Here is a 21077-nt window from a genome sequence, read left to right as displayed (position 1 = left end):
TAATTCAACCAAAGGGAAATGGTTCATTTGAAGTCATCTCTAGGGAAAGCAAATAATTGAAAAGCTGCATTTAAAAATAATGAGTAAAGATTCTGATGTGTCCTGGTTTTAATCCAGAAATTCATTATTTAAGGTACATGGGGTTGTAAGAGACCCAGGTTCAGTTCTTTCACCTGCCTGAGAGAATTTGAAGCCATGTCTCTGGCTTTCCAAGGGAGAGCCTGACCTGCAACCCACTTTTAGAGATCCCTAGAGGAGCATGTCTCCCTCAGACCCTCGCGTTCTTTCAGTTCAGCTCCATATAAATAGACATTTGTTAGGGCAAGACTCAGAAACTGGGGATATCCTGTCCAGGTGAGTGAGCTGAACATTGTGCTTGAGAAAGTCTCATTTCTGCTTCGATGACTATTCAACTACTATATGTCATGCAGAACAGTTAGATCAGGAGGGGCTGAGGGAGTCATGTCTCCACCATCAGTAACCTCAGACGGCAACCTACTCGATACCTCCTTAGGAAAGATAAGTGTCTTCCAGAAGGGAGCCTGGTCTGCCCTCCATGGACCTGGATTTTGATTATCCAGCAGCATCTGCACAGCACGGCCACAGACCAGCAGAGCCGAGCTCCAGTCACATAAGCAGACCCTGCAATGGGAACTTACTGCAGTGTGGGTCATATGCTGGGGTCAGAGGCTGAGCTGCCTCTTCTCATGCTGCGTCTGGCACACAGTCTGTCTCTAGCAAGGTTCAGTTGTACCTTATGTTTGTCATTGGTTCTGAATAATTTCTATAAATTGCTCTTGACCTCAAATATGAGTCTCCTGATTAAAGCATATGTGCATTTACCCTTTTGTCATGTATATGTCTCCACTCTCTTTATGGAGAGCCTACAGAAGGTGTGGTATTTTCTCTAAGATTTCAACACAAAGGGAGACAAATACAAATAGACAAAAAGAAGAGGGCTGTATTTAAATATTTCTAAACTCTATCCATGTGTTTGGGTTGTAAAAGATTCAGTGAGGACAGACCTTAACAGATTTTGTCTTAGAATCAACCTGCTGAGTTATCTTCATTGTCCCTCTTGCCTTTCACCGAAATGTAGTCAAATAAAGTGCCTTTTGGCAGCAGGTGTGGGAAGTCGCTGCCCTGTTCTCACTCACAGGCAATCGTCTGATTCACTTTCCTTTATCCCCTTTATTTCCTTTTGCAGGGAAAGCTGCTTCTCTCCCATCAGCCCAGAGGCATGTCCCCTTGTGCAGTCGTTCATGTGCCACAACCGAACGTTCATCCTGGATGGCCACGTGCAGCTGAAGACGGGTCTGCAAACCCAGGAGCGACACCTTTTCCTCTTCACAGACCTTCTGGTTATTGCCAAGTCCAAGTGAGTATGGCACCTCCGGCACCGCTCCTGCAGAGCAGCCCCTTTTTGTCAGCAGAGTTAAGATGGATTTCCATGGTGTTTTTTTAGTAGCAAGTCTTCCCTAAATCATAGGGAAGCTTTTTATTTGGTGAATGGAAGTTAGGTGCCTGAAGTGAGGCACCTTTCAAGTTCCCATAGCCATAGAGGAATTCCAGGATGCAGTGTTTTAAAGGAGTGGCAGATGTTCTTGAATATATTGCTTGCAATGTATCATCTGCTCTGGGGGCTCAGTGTCTCAGAAAAAACAAATGGGTGTTCAACTGTGTCCATTGTGCTGCCTTGAACTCACTGTTGTGTTTTAGAAAGGTCATCTTCATTCCTGTGGTGTCAGCGTAACACTGGTGGCTGTGTCACAGAGGGGTCACAGGTCTTAACGCTCACCTGGAAGCTGCTTTGATACACACCAGTGATGAGCAGATGTATGAAAACAGAGATTGCAGGCGGTCTCACGGTCTGTCTCTGTAGGCTGTGCTGTGCCAGGAGGAGTGTGGGCAAGGGGAAGGAGAAAGGAAGCGATGCTGAGCAGTCTGGGTAGTGTTCATGTGTAATCAGGCTTGCTGCTGAGCTCTGATTATTCACTCTACCATTCACAATTAAATCAGATTTACAAGCTGTGTCTAGCATGCCAGCTTCGTACAGCATTTGTGGTTTAAGGCAATTTTAGAGGATGCTTTCACTTGCTGTTAAGGGTTATGAGGAAAGAATAATAAAAAATCATGATGCAGCTTCGTTCTGTGTTAGGCACTGTGTTTGTGGTTTCACAGGGTGGTAATCTCAATGTGAATCCTGGGCTTTTGAAATGTGTCTTTTCACTTAAGCAATTATTTCAGAGGCTGCTGGGAAAAGCCAGAACACATCTGTGTTTTCTGTAGAAATCTGAGCTGTGTCCGTTTGAATCACACATAGTAAATGTAACCCCCCAGACCTGAACTCCTTCACTTGATGCAGTGTGACAACACAGAAGATATTTTATCCAAAGCATATTCTATTACGGGTGGGTGGTGAACATAAGGATATTTAGGGGAAATCTTGCTATTCTACCAGCAGTAGCAGTAATAGCATTGTTACTGTATTTACATATGTTTCTGTCACCTAATTCAAGCTTTCAAATGTTAAATATTTGCAGCTTACCTAGGCTTCTAGGCTCCTTTTATAGGCACTGAGGGAAAACCAGCACCTTCTTTCAGCAGACTCACCTGAAAGAATGGTGTCAGTGGGTGAGGGGAGTCATGTTCCTGGGGGGTCTCTCACTCTGTCCCCAGGCTATTCAGTGGGCATAGTCTTAGTAGCTTAGATCTAAGATCCTGAACTGTAGAAGACAAAAGTCAGGTGAGATGAATCCCTCCTTGCCTGGTGAACAGGCTGAGCACAAGCAATGTTAAACCCTGGGCTGAGCCACACATTACTGCAGGTTTGGCTGTGTCCCACTGGGACTGCTTGCATAGTAGAGCACTACTCTGTGTAGCCACTCCAAAATCTGGTCCCCAGTGAGCAGTAATGGCTCTTGCACCATTTGATTTAGTGTGGTAAAGAGACTGCAATATTTGGAGAAGGTGCTTCTGCATATGAAAAAGAGCGAGGGGAATTAAGTCTTTTACAGAAATGGTAAAAATAGTATTTTGAGTGATGTTACTTCATGTATTTTAAAGAACTACTTGGGATAGTCTCTCTACAGCTGCCCTGTCACCAATTAAAGCATTGGAGTTGTCACTAATGTATACTACTTAAAAATCAGCATTTTGAAAGATATCTCACACTAAAATGCAATTGTTGATTCCTAGAGGGAAAACCTGAGTGGTGTGTGTTTCTATGCAGCTGTGTCTATTGATTGTTATTGACTTTTTAGTAGCTGATGCAGAGTCAAGACAGCAGGTCCCCAGGACAGAATTAATGATACAGTTGAATCTGACTTAACTTTAGCATTGTTCCTTGTGAAGATGCTCAATATTTGTAATACTCTTTTGTGTTAAGTAGTTTTTCAGCTTGGGACAGATGAACACCTGAGATATTTTAGGTACAGCTCGCTGCTGTGCTGGTGTCAGCTCAGCTGCAGGTAGGCAGGCACTGAACAAAGGGAACTCGAGCATAATTAGACATTGTATGATCAGCAAATGGGTACAAGTTTTTCCTAAAGAGAGCAACAAGTATCTTGTGTCTGCTGAGCTTGCTGAGTGAACTCCTGGACTCCTGCTTAAAGGCAGTGACTTGGTGTTGCTCCCATGGAAATTTGTGGAGTTCGATTCCTCTCTACAACCCGTCTGTGTATGACTTTGGACAAGGTGCCTGTAGATTGGTTTTCTGCTACTTTCAAATGATTTTTGAAATGTAGACTATTATCTTTTTAAACCACGCATTAGCCCAGCTTATAAAAAATAAGAATAATACGTACATGCTGGGCTTCTCTGTCTGCTCTCCCACCTCTTACTGCCTTCACGTGAGGAACAAGTCATAAATTTGTTGAAAGAATTTTTCTCACTACATCAATGTTAAGTATGTAAAATGTTTGCTATATATTGATTAGATTTCTTACAGAGATCATGTGTTTAAATTTGACAGAGTAAATATTTCAAGGATCTGTCAGTTCAAGTATCAAAGGTTTTTTACACAATTTTTGTGTGAGAGGCACAGAGAGGTGGCTTCATCTCTCTCCTTTGTAAGACGTAGATGCATATACGCACATACATTTTAAGGTTATTTTCCCAATGTGTCTGGCCATAGAATTTGATGGTTGAGTACATACATGGAATTACGGTAGCAATCTCACAGTGGATCCATTAATGCTTTTGTCAGAGGGTCCTATTAAGGAGATTAGCAAATCTAGTGAGAAGTTAATCTTCCATCTGTTAACGGCTGCAAGGTGTCCAATTGCCACTTACAGAAAGCAACAGGAGCTGAGTTTACGCTGCAGAGGTGGCACAATTTGGGGTGCGTCAATGCTTACACCACTGATGTTCACAATTTTTCTGTTGATTTCAGTGGACTCTGGATCTGCCTGATATTTACAATGTACCACTTGCAAGGGGACTTACTTCCTTAAAAAATAAAATCTTAGGTTGCTACTCTTTCCATTTTTCACATGTTCAGTCATGCTGCTTCCTTAGCGATGATATATTCATTTCCAGAGGTAATGCTTTGGCACTTAAATAGAAGACCCACATTTTACAAATGCTGAGAACCCATGGATTGCATAAAGGACGTGGCAGTTAGCGATAAAATTATACTTCAGGCTCTTTAGATGTTAATGGAGGCTACTGTTTCAGCGCCTCTGGAAACCAGGCCACTTGAATACTGATAATAGCTGAGAGCTGTGACTAGGCATCGCAAACGGGGTAAGAATATACATCAAGCATGAATGGAGAACATCTTAGTGCATCTGCCAACACCCTGCTGACACCTGCTACTGGCACTGTAGGGGTCTGGCTTTATGAACTGTAAGTGTTAAAAAAGTGAAACAGCATGTAGAGAGTTCACAGTACTGGCTAATGTGAAAAAGAAATTGAGGAGAAAAGGAGGGTCAACAGATTGATTCAGTGGAGGCAGACCAGGCATCCATTTATTAACATCTACATTAGAATTCACAGCTGTGTGCTTTTGTAAATCTACCTTTTCACAGTTTATTCTGTGGTCAGTCAGTTACAGTTATTTCTATATTCTTGACAGATCTTACTTTCTGCGTCATAAACTGATTTGTTGATGAGTGTGTTGAAATGTTCTCCTGTGCTTCGAGCTTCTCTTTGATGGTGTAATAAAACTTGATAAAGAGAGGTGAAAGGTACAGCTGACCAGGAAACACCATGGTATAGTTTAAAAAATACGTTAACTGGAGATGGTATTTTACAGTATCTAATTGAAGTGCACCTTTTTGCCAGGTGTTAGATGTACTAATGGTCCCTTCTTGCCCACCACTGTAAATGCTGCTGGTTTATTAATGTTGCTCAACCCCACTACACCTGTTTGCACAATGTCAGCTGGAAACCTTTGACCACTCACAACACTGCAGGTTCATCTACGTCCTCTTTAAAGCCGCGATGTTCAAGTACTTTCATGTTTCAGACTGTATTAGTTCAGTCTGTCCCGAATCAAATACCTTATAAATGAGACTAATCTCAGAGAAGGTAGTCCATGTGTATCAAAGCTCTAAGAAACTGCTTACCTAGCATATTTGTTTATAGAGCACTAATCACCATGGTGCCTGGCACTGTCCCCATCCACATTTGCAATGCGGTGATGAGCTGACATGCTCTTGCTTGCAGTCCTTGGATTAGGAGGGCACAACGTTTTCAGGGAAGAGACACTTTTCTTCCAGCCTTTCCCCGCTGGCCCAGAAGAACCGTAGCTCAGGTAATTCCATCTGCAAGGCCTGTCCTGCAGTGAGTGGCTGTTGCATTGCTACGGAGCTGGACTGACTCTGTGAGATTTCACTTGTTGCTCACATAGCACTGGTGCCCACCGATCCTACAAAGGAAGGAGACTGATCATGAGAAATTAAGTGGAAGTAAAGAGTTGAAATAAAAGAGTGAAAATCTGTAAGCTTGGCTTTCACTGTACTCTAATGTTTAGTAAGATAAAATACAGGAAGGGCCAATTTTTTTAAAAAATGGGGAACTTATGTGTCTTCCTTGTAGATGAGTAGATATTTTGAGAATGCACCAAGTCCTGGCTCATTCTCCAAGGGGTGTGGGCCTATAGGTACCTTGCAGCCAGTTCATAGAGTCTGGATGTGACCTGTGCTGTAGTTAACACAAACGGCAGTTTTCTGCTTGTTCTTTCTTCAGAATTGCTTCATTTGCTCTGGCCTAATTGTCACTACTGGAACTCACCACAGTTGTTGACCCTGGAGCTAAGAAATCTAGCTATGCTGTAGACTCCTCAATGGCATTGAAGTCCTTGAAAGAAGAGTCCAACACAAGTGGCAGTCTTGGCCTCCTGGTGAAATTTGGAGGGGGCTCTAGACATTTGCAGTTCTCATGCGAGAAGGGTGATGTCCAGAGATGCCACAAGCAACCTATTTATCCCACATATTAGATATCCATTGATGCCATTTAGATGAAAAATTGATATATTTTTATACGCAACCCAAATAAAACGTTATTTTCTTTAATTAAAGCGGAAGTGCTTCTAACACCAGTTCCAATGCAAGCTTCACATGTGCCTGAAGGAAGAAGAAACTGAGATGTTTAACCTGCCTTGCTATCCATTCGTGTGTGTGACATACCTGTGAATTTCTGCCCGCAGGTCACACTCTCATTTCAAACTGAAGTGCCAAGCACGTCTCTGTGAGATGTGGACAGCATTTTGTACAGAAGAAGTCTGTGAAGGCAGCACAGACCCAGAGAGGTCCTTTGTTTTGGGCTGGCCCACCACAAACTGTGTGGCAAATTTCAGGTAAGAATTGAGATATGTTTTATTTAGCAAGTTACTTAAATTTTTTTAGTCTGACAGGTAACAAGACTTTCACAGATTCATTTCAGCACCAGTGAATGTGGGAAACAGGAACTTACTGATTCTTAAACCAAGTCCTTCTACTGCTGTGAGCAAGTCACCCTCCATGCCTCATCTTCTATCTCTCTGCAAATATGGCAGTGATACTCACTTATCACTTAAAAATTTGCAAAAATATATGATTTGGCAAAGCACTGTGTGTGCTGCAAACTTGCCTAGTGGAAATTATTTCTTTTTTTTGGGGGGTATAACTTGACAAACACCTTGGCTAATTAATAAGATGAACTACAAATAGCAAACAGCCCAGCTAATGAGGGGATCAAAGAGACTCTCGTAGGACATTTTTAAACAGAAGAGCTTGTAGTCGTAGCAGGAAACATACAGTGAAATACTGACCTTGTCCTGTTTCTCTTTTCAATTTAATTGTGCCAGAGAAAATGTCAAAATTCCTCTTAAAGCAGAATCTCTGAATTTTAATAGAGAGAAAGATTTTTGGTCTGTCTTTGCAGCATTGACTGTAGGACACATAAGGGCTAATTTCAGTGATTAGGCTAATTTTAGTCTCAGCAGGAGGGCTCTGTCGTCACTTTGGAGAAGGGAGGGCACCGCCCCCCTGAAATCCCAGCTGCTCAGCCACAGTGATTTGGCTGGGTCTTGGAAAATGCATTTTCCTCTTTACCAACAGAGAGCAAAAGCTGACACATGCAGCTAAATTTGTATGTCACATTGTCCGTATCCAAAGAGAATGCTACATACAAACTGCTCTCTGTTGAGCTGGTTGTGCTGTGTATGTTTTCTTTTCAGTTAATAGTCCAGAAACAAAGCTGAAATTTTCTATTGATTTTCAATTGAACTCTTACCAATAAACATGAACTTTGATCTAGAGACAGTATGTGATCCTTTATAGCTATCAGAAAGCAGCTGGATAGGAAAACTATTGCTTCAATCATAATAGAGTCAGAGATTTTATAGAAGGGAAATTACTTTGTCTGGAGACATACAGAAAAATCTAAAACATCACGCATGAATCCGCAGATGCATATCTGATAGAACTGAAGCAGCCAAAGCAGAATCATGTTATTAATGTTTATAAAGTACATTCCCCTCACAACATCTTTCTGTAGGTTTCTAGCTCCCTAAATGCCTGCTCTGAAAATTTGAAGAATTTGATTTAGAGAAGAAGCAGTGGGAATAGCAGTGAATCCATCTGGGACAGGATTTAAATAGAGGAATTTGAAGAAAAATTATGGTAGATTCCTTCCTTGCACTATCCTTTTATTAATTACATTCAACTGGACAGTTTTGTATACTTGAAAGAGATAAAGATAAATGTGATAAGCCTTAAAATGTCCAAAGTTAATCCCTACTAAGTACAATGGGACATTTTTTCATTGTGGTTTATGTGTACTTTGTGATGTGGTGATAAACCAAGTAATAAATAAGAAGAGAATTAGAACAGTGAAAGCGGAAAGAAGTCTATATACCTGAGGAAATACTTCAAACTGTTGAATTAAGCTCTTATTTTAAAGTGCCCACCACTTCTGTTTGGACATCATTTTAAGAACACAACCCATTTCCTACTGAATTCACTGACCAAGCTTTAACTTCTGTGACAAAAACTGGTAACTGGGACTTTTGTTCTCTGTGACAGGCTTTCCAGCTGATTTTACAGGGAAACAGATTTTTCATTCAAATCTCGAAAAACCTTTTTGGTTTTGCTGGTATTTATGGAAATTGTGACCAAGAAGCAGGCCGTTCCACCGTAGTTTGTACAAGGGCATTAGAATGATGGCTGATTTGTCCCTGTTTTTCTATAATTCTTGCAGGTCTGCAGAGCAAAAGGAAACATGGTTGTCTTTTTTGCAAAGGTACTTTACTATACAATCTTTGAAGACACTGAAAAAAGTCCCAGTCATCTAGAGCAGTGATTCCCAAGCTGTGGTGCCTATGCCATTATGATAGATAAGCTCTTTCAAAGTGATATTAAGAAAAAAAAAAAATCTCATGTCTTCACCCTACAGAAAATGCATGTGCAACGATCACTACGCAAGGAGGGAAACACTTCCCTGTGCCTGAACGTGGCTCAGCACAAAATTGGAGCAATTCGTATCACACGTGGTCCCTTCCCCGCAAAGTTATAGGAGCCTCTGCCACCATTGCTCTAGTTGAGCCTGCGGCTCTTTCCATAGTGATGGCATCTAAGCAAGCCCAGCTCAGGAACCTCTGCTCTAACCACTCTGCTGCTCATGGCTGGCTGTATTTTGGTCTTACAAAATGTACCCCAAGCTGGAGGGTATGGTGGGAGGGTTTGTGTAAATAGACCTGTCTTATTTCAGTCAATGTTCAGACAGAAAACTACTAGTGGTGGTTTTGTTTTCTGGTCACCTACTTCTGCTGGCTGAGGTTCATGTCTTTATCTGATTCTTCAGAGTTCCTGGGGTTGTTTAAATCATCCTTGTTGTGGATAATTTCTCATTCTTTCTTCTGTTCAGCCCTTTGAATGGGTCTGTACAATGGGATGCAATGGATTCCAGTAAGAGCCTGTAGTGCAGACTGAGGCATCACAATGATGGGGAGTTTTAGCTTGAGTTTTTAAATCCAGTTTCTCTGCTGCTTACACTGATTCCTACAATGAACTTTTAATACAACAGGGCATTACTGGGAGCTGCAGTCAGCATCCCTTTCAGATACTGCTGGATGCTTTCTTGTCCTCAGAGATCTTTCTACTGCAGTACTTCTGCAAACAATCTGCTTCTTATCCAATTACCACTTGATTGCTATTTAAATCTCCTTCTTGCTATTTATGTTGGTGATATTAAAAATTTACTTGTTTTGTACTTGTTTTGTCAGTCGAATAAGAGAAGAGAAGGAAAAAGACTATCCTAAAAGCATTCCTCTGAAGATAATTGCAAAGGATGTGGGAACATGTGCATATGTAAGTGCTCTTGAGCTAAACGGGCGTCTAAATCCACATCACCTATGCATGCTAGTCACCTGTCAATCCTTTGGATATTGGGAGGGTTCCTTTGGTTTGCAGCCTTCTTTAAGGATACAGCCCCTTTAAAAGACTTGGCATATGCAGCCCCGGAATGTTTGTTTCCTGTGTTTAATACATGAGTTCCTTTTTAAAGACAGTGTGCTTGCTAAGAAATACTGGTTCTGGCACGCAATCTAAAGACTGTACAGTGTGAAGTCCCAAGAAACACCTCTAGCGGAACTTATGCATAAGCATCTTCAGAAATGCCCAGTACAATGTACCCTTTTTTGCTTGTAAAACTGATCTAAACCCACAGCTGCCTTCATTCAATTCTGTAAAGCTGCAATGTGTTTTATTGTTTATAATGATCGTAAGTCAGTAAAGCTGTGTATATGAACACCCTGAAATTGCCTTAAGCATGTTTTTCATCAGCTAGCTGATGCTGGTAAATTTATAGGCACAAGGTAAATTGCCAAAGAAAGGTCATCTACAGGGTGATTTGCACCTTTTTTACTAAGTCCTTTTTAACCAATTTAAACTAAATTCTTGTATGTAGCCAGTTCCCTAGGGATACCCTAGGAGTCAGTGATAATCCATCCATTCTTCCCCTGCTTCTCATGTATTTGTCCTTTCTTTGTAGCTGTGCTGTTAAGATCCGTATTTCATGCTCAGAAGCCTAAAGAGTATTTGCAAGGACACGATAAATTTTCACAGAAGTTAGACTTCATTGGAGGTCTTTGCCCAACAGTGAATCTACAGTTAGAATTCTGGTTTTGCATAGATGTAAGCATAAAGTAGTCTGCCTTTTTTCAGAAAATAGTTTTTAAGGTAAACAATAATAGTTAAAATTGCCAGGTTGCTAAGACAAATGTTAATAAACAATGATTGTGATAGTTCAAATGCAGAACTGCAGATCAAAGTGTGCTCAGATGTAGATGTCTATTAATCATTTATGTGCTCAGGTGTTGCACACTTGTACCAGGGTTTGTTGTTCTGTCATTGTTTGTTTGTTTGTTTGTTTAATGTCTTTTCTCCTTAGCTATAATTAGCTCATGTGCCAAATGTAGTTTCTTGATCCTGATAGTCCTAGAAACAGCACATTGTAGTCTAGCTATTATCAGTAATACAGCAGAGGAGGAGCAGATGGAAACTTTGTGATGCAAATAGTTCTTATGGCACTGTGGTCCTCGTGCTACAGCAGCTGGAGATGTCCAAGAATTATTTCCTTTTTGGAGGGTAGGAAGGCTGAACACAAGGCATGCACCATTTTATTATATTCTAGCCAAGAGCAAAACTTATGCAAATGTGCTGACCTACTCCTGAGAGCCAGATGTCATTGCTTCAGGCAAATGTTAAATTTTTTATGGTATGAGCATTCAGATATGTCCTGAAGCAAGATAATACAGTATTCTCACTACTTTCCTTTGATTGCCATGGCAGCTTGTTATCGTCAGGGACTTATACAAACGTACAGCTCAGATCTTTTCTAAATGCAGAATGTCAGGGGGTTGTTTCACCTGAACATCCTATAGCCAGTATAAAACTGATACGCTACACAGGGCAGCAGGGTATATAGCCAACTGTCTTGGGACTGGCAATGAACATTTACATCCCAGCTCTGCCACCTTCCCTTCTTTGGGCCATTGGGTACGCCTGGGCGGTTTATTGCAGCGGGCACGCATTTGTTCTGCCAGGGCTTTTGGCTGGCCACGAACCAGCTGCCATCCGAAAGCTGTGTAGTCTTGTGAGCAGAGCCAAACTAGCGTGCCTCTGAAGAGGGCTGAGTAACCCGTGCTTGATGTGTGGGAGCTGCCTGTCGGCTTGGAAGTGAGACCAGCATGGGTGTGATGGTGCAAGCAAAAGCCACTCTGGACACGCTCTCCCCACTTGTTTTTGCCTCTGCAAGGTGATGGCAGCAGTGCTGCCGCATCCCAGCAGGGCTGAAGATGGAGTCATTAATCCTGGTGTGTTTGAAATGTGCTGCCCTGCATAAGAGCAAGCCATAGTGCAGAGGTACAGAGCATCACCCAGCTGTGCGGGAGTGATGCTGGTGCTGGGCAGCAGGCACTGGAGTCTCACTGCGAAAGGGCTGCCTTGCGGAGAGCCACGCTGCCTCCAACACAAAGCTCGGCACTTCGTGTTGCTCACCGTAGCTATTTATAAAGCGGTGTTTCTGCAGAACCATACTTCTCCATACCACTGATCAGCAGGTTCTGGAGGATGCCGGAGAGGTAGCATTTTAACTGGATGAAAGATTACTGACAGGAAGCGGTTCTGGTATTAAGCCAAATCTAGCTTTGAGAAGTCTATACAGAAAGTGGCAAAGGATATAGAGATGAACAGCCTGTGTATAGTATTTCCTTACCAGTTAAATCTTCAATAGAAAAGGACAGAAATTATTAACAAGGGGAACGAGAACCTCTTACTGAAAAGCTCAATTTTTTCAAAGGAAACTTGTATGCTTTTAAATTAATAAAGCCATTGTTTCCCTCCTGTGGTGTCTAAAGTGCAGTTAGTGGTTGTGTCCTTTTTCATATTTTAATGTGGAGGTCTTGTTCCCAGTAGTCAGGGCACTCTTCCGTCTGATGGAGCTGTTGGGGAAGTGGGGAGCAAAACCAGAAAGTGTGTGACGAAGCAGAGGAGTCAAACCTTGGTCTCAGCTGGGTCTTTACTTATGTAGTATAACTAACTCATCAAGTAAAATTTTAACATTATTTTTCAACAATGACTTATGCAGAGCTGTTGTACTTCAGATACTCTTTGCAAATCCAGATTTTTAATCCTACTTTCTCCTTCCCTTTTTTTCTGTTCACAGTCAAAAACCCTAAGCGTAAGCAATGTTGATACAGCAAACGATGTAATTCTCATGGCCCTGCAGCAGCTGGGAATTAACGTAAGTCCTTGCACCAGTTTTAATGAGTCTTTTTGTAGTCATTTTAATAATCAAATCTTCTCTTGCACTTTTTCCAAGTTTTAGGGTATGAACATTAATTAAATACTTTATCATAGCAATTCAGTGTTGGTGAAATGAAGCAACAGTGCTTAGTTAATATATAGACCTCCAGAGATCATCAAGTGCCTTAAAAGTTTTGAATAAAGTCTGTTGTCCCTGTAAGGGATCCATCATGTTTGAAACTCTTTTTAAAATCAGTTTTCCTCATGCCTAAGAGGAGATACCTTGACACAAGAAGTGAGAGTTTGAGACAGCTCCCATTGCATACTTCACTGTGAACAGGAAACCTACTGACATGCTTGTTAGTTGGTTTCAAAATGTGCAAACCTGCCCAATCAGCTGTGTCCCAAGATTACAAATACAAGCACTGCTCTCAGGTGTCCAGATCAGACACTAAATATCCGTGGACCTTTAGTGTCATGTGAGATATGAATGTAACTGAGTGATTGCACAGAATCTGAATGCACCCAATTTAAGCAATGTCCTGAAACTGTTTTGGAAAAAGACTTTACAGGACTTATGACAATGCAGGATAGTGCAGCAAGTAAATGCAGCGATTCCTAGTAGACCGAGTACTGCCTGAACTGGCTCCCTTTGCTCTAAACCGGACAAGGTAGTACCTCAGGTGTGTTAATGAATCAGTGCAAGGGACAAGAATTCTGGGTCCCATATTCTGTTTTTCTCATTGTATCACAATGTGGCTCCAACAAACACCCATGGTCACAGAAGCTCCTGGATGACAGCTTTTTAACTGGCCTGTCAGTGTGTTGCATGAATAACAAGATTTTTTAAAAATGTCTTAGTCTTGATGTATATACTGATCTCATTGTGTGGAATCTGACAAGTCTCTTTGTACCACAGCCTTCATTATGAAGAGTCAAATATGACCAAATGCCCCTTCAGAATTGGCCTTCCCTAGCATTCATTATCTCTAATTTATACAGGCTTTTAATGGATCCAGGGGCCTATTCTGCTAGTTTGGTATTTCCTAGGTACAGTAATTTCTATCTGTCTTGTTATGACTCAGACATCCTATTTACACCAAGGCTATGGCTTGGGCCTGAGCTCAGAATCCAGCAGTTTATATATACATATATATATATTTATATATATATATGAAGTGGCTCTGGAGTTGATAGAAGAACTGTAAGGTGGAGAAATTAGGATGTAAGTTACAATCCATCTCATTGTCTACTACGGTCTTCACCAAAAATCGAGAGATTGTGCTATGTTACAACTGCAAGTCTTTACTATTATGTGTTTCATTTTTAACCATTTTACCATAGTTTGAGTTGGAAGGGACCTTACAGATCATACAGTTCCAACCCCTCTTCCATGGGCAGGGACACCTTCCACTAGACCAGGTTGCTCAAAGCCCCATCCAACCCAGTCTTGAACACTTCCAGAGATGGGGCATCCACAGCTTCTCTGGGCAGCCTGTTCCAGTGCCTCACCACCCTCATGGGGAAGCATTTCTTCCTTATATAATATCTAATCTAAATCTCCCCTCTTTCAGTTTAAAGCTATTACCCCTTGTTCTGTCACCACATGCCCTTGTAAAAAGTCTTTCTCCAGCTTTCTTTTAGGTCCCTTTTAGGTACTAGAACACTGCTGTAAGGTCTACCTGGAGCCTTCTCCAGGCTGAACAAGCCCAACTCAGCCTGCCATCACAGGAGAGGTGCCCCAGCCCTCTGGCCATCTTTGTGGCCCTTCTCCTCTACTGTCTTCAATAGGTTCATGTCCTTTTATGTGTGTCATTTGCACTTCCTCATTTTGTGTGCAGAAAAAACAGGACAATGGTATTGTTGGAAGATAATATTTTGTTTGACATGAGCAGAAGAGGAGCTGATTAGGTTTTCGCTTTGTGTTCTTTTGTATGTATGACAATCAACACTTTCCTCAACTTTACATTTTCATTTTTAGTGGAAAACGAATGAAAGCCATCTGAAAGATGTAAAATCTTGCCTGCAGAATTATTTTCCACATTTTTTCACCGCATCTTCATAGAATAAAGCCTTTTTCATTAGAGGCATATCATAAGAGGAGCAATAAAATCAAACAAGCTAAATAAATTAAGCTGTAGCCAACCCCCTCTTAGGATTGTTCTGACTGTGAGGAAGCTTTGCTTTATACGCCGTCTCAAGGTTTTTTATTTATGTCCAGAAAGAACCACTTGAAAGGACCTCTATGACTTTTCAATGGCAATTATAGAAACTACATTTCACATGTTGTGTGATTAATGGGGCTATTACTTTGGCTGAGTTCACTCTGGTTTAACGCATCAGAGTTTTTCCCTCTGTGGTTTGTCTGGTAAAATGACAACTAGTTCGTGCAAAACGGCATTGATCATCTGTTCCAAATTACCAAGTGGGGCAGAAAGACGGGCCTTGGGTTTCCCAGCTCTGTAAGCACACTTGCTGATTTTTCTGGGACAGTCACATTTATACTGACAAATGGCCTCATAAAGCCCATAAAGGGCAACATTTGCAATCGAGAGATGAGAAGTCTGCCTCCTGAAACTGTGCTTGCTAGCTCTTCCCTTTCCCCTGCTTCCCCTTCACAGCAACGAACCCTTTCACATATATATTTAAAAGGAAAAGTAAATAGCCTTTCTTGTGCTCCTCAGCTGTATTTATTTGCTCCTGGCTGCTTGCCCTAAGGCACCAGGGATGTCTCCAAAGCCTATTTATTTTCCTTCTGGCCCCTGCTAGCTAACTTAACAGCAGTGCTAATATGGGCCAGAAAGCTCTGTCAGTCAGAGAGCAAACTGCAAAGGCTTTATTGGGTGTATCAGCATTACACCAGCTGCATGCAGCAAGTAGAAAGAGTTTCAAGAGCTTTGGAAACACTGGATGAAGGTCCAGACAATACAGGGTAGTAGGCAAATCTGCTTAAAAAAGAGTAGGATTTCATGGTAAAGCCAAATAAATACTATCATGAGGTATTTATCACCTTTTGTAGCCAGAAAACTTTGAGACTTTCATTATCCTGATTAGTAGTGTCACTGAAAAGGGATTTAAGGTATAACAGATTGCTTTTCATACAGTGTATTATCCTTGCTATTGCTATTACCTCTTGTCCTGAGAGTGGTTTGTATTAAATGTCATTCTTTTTATTTCTATTGTCTCACCGTCATATCTGAAAAAAATGTACTGTTCTTCAGCTAAACTGCAATATTGACATGTATATTTATGCTAAAGGCAATATTCAGAATTTGCTTTCAAATCAGCAGTTTTACACAGCTTTTCCCAAAGATGTTCACATTCTCCAATCCTCTGGAAATTGTCTCCTTTGATGTAAATTTATCCTCTCCACTGTCAATTTCAAAAGAACGCTCAGCAGTCTTAAAGTACTATCTGGTTCTCCCAAGCCCTTCCACACAAAAGAGCTGCACAAAAGGGCCAACAACAGCCCTATGAGGAGATTTTGGGGCAGCGCTGAGTGCCAGGAGCCCCTTGGGTGCCATCCTCACCTTGGCATCATCAGTATGGGCTCAGGTCTCAGGCGAATCAGATCTCTTGAGGACAGTTCTATTTAATGTCTTTATCAGTGATCTGGATAAGGGAGTCAAGTGCACGCTCAGTAAGTTTGCAGATGACATCAAGTTGGGTGGGAGTGTTGATCTGCTGGAGGGTAGGAAGGCCATACAGAGGGATCTGGACCAGCTGGATCATTGGGCTGAGGTCAACTATATTAGATTCAACAAGGCCAAGAGCCCGGTCCTGCACTTGGGTCACAACAACCCCAGGCAGCGCTACAGGCTCGGGGAAGAGTGGCTGGAAAGTGCCTGGTGGAAAAGGATCTGGGAATATTGGTCAACAACTGGCTGAACATGAGCCAGCAGTGTGCCCAGGTGGCCAAGAAGGCCAACAGCATCCTGGCTCGTATCAGGAATAGTGTGGCCAGCAGGACCAGGGCAGTGATCGTGCCCCTGTACTCGGCACTGGTGAGGCTGTACCTCGAATCCTGTGTTCAGTTTTGGGCCCTTCACTACAGGAAAGACATTGAGGTGCTGGAGAGAGTTCAGAGAAGGGCAATAAAGCTGGTGAGGGGTCTGGAGCACAAGTCTGATGAGGAGTGGCTGAGGGAACTGGGGCTGTTCAGCCTGGAGAAAAGGGGAGACCTTTTTTTATATATATATATATATATATATGGGTTAGGGTTAGGGTTAGGGTTAGGGTTAGGGTTAGGGTTAGGGTTAGGGTTAGGGTTAGGGGAGACCTTATCGCTGTCTACAACTACCTGAAAGGAGGTTGTAGCATGGAGGGTGTTGGTCTCCTCTCCCAAGTAACAAGTGATAGGACAAGGGGAAATGGCCTCAAGTTGTGCCAGGGGAGGTTTAGACTGGATATTAGAACCAGTTTCTTCACAGAAAGGGTTGTCAGGTGTTGGAACAGGCTGCCCAGGGAAGTGGTTGAGTCACCATCCCTGGATGTGCTTAAAAGACACGTAGATGAGGTTCTTAGGGACATGGGTTAGAGGTGGACTTGGTAGTGCTAGGATAATAGTTGGACTTGATGATCTCAAAGGTCTTTTCCAACCAAAACAGTTCTGTGGTACTATGGTTCTATGAAGGTGCTCCTGCCTGGCTCTCCAGCTCAGCGCATAGGATGCTGTCGGCTGGTGAGCGTGAGCTCCGTAGGTGGGGAGATGGTGGAGCAGATATCTCAGGTGTGAGGCTGAGGTTGCCTGTGCTGCCAGAGCATGTCCCAGAGGATGCGATTACCCTGGTTTTCAGGACAGAGCTGAAGGGTCACCTTTGCTTGCACCAGCTGCCCGCTGTCTGCCACATGCTCTGCCCACGGCCTCCACTTCGCGCTGCTTACCTGTAATCCCTCTATGGGATCAGACCTGTCTCTCTGTGGGACTGGGTACTGCTCAGCACCATTGGGGAGAAGTGGGACACAGACATTCTGGGGGCCAGGAGCAGCACCTGGGGCTGGAGGTCCCTTCCAATCTGGGGCCTGCCTCATGTCCGTCCTCCTGCGAGTGGGAGGCACGCAGGCCAGGGATTGACTCAGCCACATGGTGAGGCTGTCTGGCATGGGTAGCATCTTGGTTTGACCCCAAAAGCAATCCTGAGTCCTGGCAGACTGTAACCTCCATCCCTCTGCTTCCAGGAGCAGTGAAAAAACTGGGGCAAATCTCCTTTTCCTTCAGAAATGACAGGCTCCAGCCCCTCTCATTGCTCAGAGCTGGACCCTGGTCACACAAACCACATTGCACATGACAGACACAATCACAGAATCACAGAATGTTTGGGGTTGGAAGGGACCTCAAAAGATCATCTAGTCCAATCCCCCTGCTGGAGCAGGAACACCCAGATGAGGCTACACAGGAATGTGTCCAGGTGGGTTTTGAATGTCTCCAGAGAAGGAGACTCCACAACCTCCCTTGGGCAGCCTGTTCCAGTGTCTGTCACCCTCACTGAGAAGAAGTTTCTTCTCATATTTAAGTGGAACCTCCTGTGTTCCAGTTTGTACTCACTGCCCCTTGTCTTACCATTAGTTGTCACCGAGAAGAGCCTGGCTCCATCCTCGTGATACTCACCCTTTACGTATTTATAAACATCAGTGGGGTCACCCCTCAGTCTCCTCCAAGCTAAAGAGACCGAGTTCCCTCAGCCTTTCCTCATACGGGAGATGCTCCACTCCCTTAGAAGCTTTCCTGGTGGCAAATTTGTGCACTGCAGAAGTAAAGGCAAGGTGCAGATTATCCATATATTGTGAGAAGCCTAACATGAACCTGTTCTTAATGGCTGGCAAGCTTATTCTTAATTTTGGTTTTAAAGGGCTCTGAGAAAGACTACAAGCTGTGGGTGATTTCAGGAAGAGAAGATGCTCCTTATCCTCTTATTGGTAAGTTCTTGACATTTTTTGTTTTTCAACATTCACTCAGTTTTTAATGCTGAAGGAAGCAAAAAATACAGAGAAGACTAAAATGCAGTTTCCTCTTTTGTTTTGGTTTGGTTTTTCCTGTTTTTTTTTCTCTTACTTCCCTGTCACGCAAGTTTGCTTATCTGGGGAGCTAGTCAGATGCTGATCCTTTGTTTTGAAGAGCAATTGTTTGTTTGTATCACAAAGAGGTTGGAAAACGCTCATTTATTTCTGCCCCAATTTTGCTGCACGAGCCTCAGTCTTTCTACAGTCAGCCTCTCCACTCACCTCCTCTCCTGGAGCTGGTCCAGCTTTACCATATTTCTTCCATAGCATTGTTTACTGCCCCCTCAGCAAAACTCAGCAGAGTTTTGAGAAATATTCTGTTCTTCCACAACACAAGTTAACTGATTCAAGAGGTCCTTTACAATCCTGTGTTTCTCTTGCTGGCTGACAGCTCCCCTCTGATTACGAGCAAATTATTGCTTATTCACTTTCTGAAGTGCTTTTTGAAACTTTTCATCCCCAGGAATCAACCCAAAGCTCAGAAGTGATTGGATGGAGTGATTTGATTTTGGCCCATGATTCACTGAGAACAAATCCCTCTCTGTTATTAAGAACCTTTCCCTGTAGAAGTCCAGCATTACTTGTGCTATTTGAGTTCACAGATGATTAGAACAAGAAAAATTTGTGGATTTTCTGTTTTCCTTCTGCAAATCTAACCCCAGTAAATCTTAGCATTCCTTCTTAAAGCAGCCTTAGCTAAAAATGCTTTGCTGGAGTCAGATAACATTAATATTTATAAAATGTCTAAATTGTCCACCTTATAGACAGAGCAAACTCCTTTGTCTTTGAAACACACCAGACTTTGTCTTTGCAACTCTCCATGTGGTTTCTTCAGATAAAATCATAGCCGTGGCTTTAAACATAGAACCAGAGAATTCAGAAATGGGAAAGGCCTTTCTAATTGACTGATGACTCTCTCACTGCAAATTCAAGTTGCAATCCTTAGAAAAGAAGAATCTGATATAAAACTGTTGCTGTTCTTCATATTTATGCCAGGGTTTATTAGATGAAGCCAACTTTTATCATAGGTAGACATCAGAAGCAGAGTTCAATGGTGCTTCAGCTTCACACTGCCTATAATCTCAAATAACATCTCTTCCACTATCAGTGTTCAAGTCTAAGTGCAAGCTAAGTAAAATGTCTTAACATTGCACCCATATTAAATATATGTCAACTGCCAGGTCTTCAGATAAGTCCAAAAAATATCTTCCAGGTGGCATTTTTGAAAGCTCCTCCAGAAATGAATTGCCTCTGTGTAGTCCCTAAAGATGCTGGTTAATGCCGAGCATAGCTCATTTGCATTAGCCCTGTGATTAATGTTTCCTTCCTGTTTCAGCCTCAGACAGGAACTGTAATTGTGTCTTGTTTGACTGAGCTGATGGCTGTTGCGTGGAGAGGGAGGGAAGGTCGCTTTCACACTGTATTTTTCAGTTTTGCATGCTCAGCAAAAATTTGATAGGTGACTGCTCCCAAAATCTCGTTTCTTACCAGAACCATATGAGCAACTGATACCTAAACATCCAGTGTCACAAGGAAAGCAGAAAACATTGAATTTAGAAATTGTAACTTGTTCTTTTTCTGATGGGCTTTTATGCAATGCAGCTGTAGTAGGCCTGATTTTACTTTCATGTCTCTTTAACTACACTGAACATAGTAACTCCATATCTTCCAGTGTATGATTTGTGCTGGTATAAATATGCAGAAAAGCATCAATTCTGAGATTACTGAGAGAGAAAGCGCTGCAGGCCAGCATGCGAAATCTGGTTTTCCTCCAAGGCAGATGGAGTTTTGCAAGTCTCCAGTCAATCCAACGCAGATTATGATGATTTCTCTTTGAACAGGACATGAATATCCCTTTGGAATTAAAATGAGCCACATTCGTGACGCGATGCCCCATGGATCAAAGCACTGTGCCTGCCCCAGGCAGCTTCAGGGGTCTTTCTTGACGGAGCAGCTGCCCCAGGAGCTGCAGTGCCAGTTTGTGCTGAAGCCAAGCCGCCTGGCTGTGTGCCAGCAGCTGAACGGTACGTCCCAGCATCGCTCACACACCGCCCGGCCACCGCCCACCTCTGCTCTAGAAAGCAAACGTGCCGGGATGGGGAGGGTGGTGGAAAGTGAAGAGGAGGATGCAGATGCACCTTCCATCTGCATGGAGGATTTTGCAGTGGAGCTCTCCCTGATTTGAGTGTGCTGTTGTAAGTGTGTCATCTTCCTCAGTTACGTTTTGACAAGCTGCCTGTCAAATGGTTTTTCCAAAAACAGCAAAAGAAAGACAAGATCTCTCCCCTGCATTTTTTTTGTAAGTCTATTAGCTGAGCTTCTCTCTGCGGCGCTTGCCGTGCTCTG

General features: G+C 42.6%; 1 protein-coding gene across 2 annotated transcripts in view; it reads left to right on the top strand.

Moving 5' to 3' along the window:
• The window catches only part of ARHGAP20 (Rho GTPase activating protein 20), a 64442-nt gene that overhangs the window by 29682 nt on the left and 13683 nt on the right, over positions 1-21077 (top strand). For both annotated transcript variants that reach the window (XM_065049187.1, XM_065049180.1), the window contains exons 3-9: positions 1208-1378; positions 6653-6802; positions 8686-8727; positions 9710-9794; positions 12652-12729; positions 18581-18647; positions 20573-20755. In XM_065049187.1, the coding sequence (XP_064905259.1) occupies positions 1208-1378; positions 6653-6802; positions 8686-8727; positions 9710-9794; positions 12652-12729; positions 18581-18647; positions 20573-20755 (776 nt within the window). The remainder of the gene's footprint in view (positions 1-1207; positions 1379-6652; positions 6803-8685; positions 8728-9709; positions 9795-12651; positions 12730-18580; positions 18648-20572; positions 20756-21077) is intronic.

This window comes from Columba livia, chromosome 1 (assembly GCF_036013475.1).
Source record: "Columba livia isolate bColLiv1 breed racing homer chromosome 1, bColLiv1.pat.W.v2, whole genome shotgun sequence".
NCBI classification, from domain to species: domain Eukaryota; kingdom Metazoa; phylum Chordata; class Aves; order Columbiformes; family Columbidae; genus Columba; species Columba livia.
This window is presented reverse-complemented; position numbering and strand designations above follow the sequence as displayed.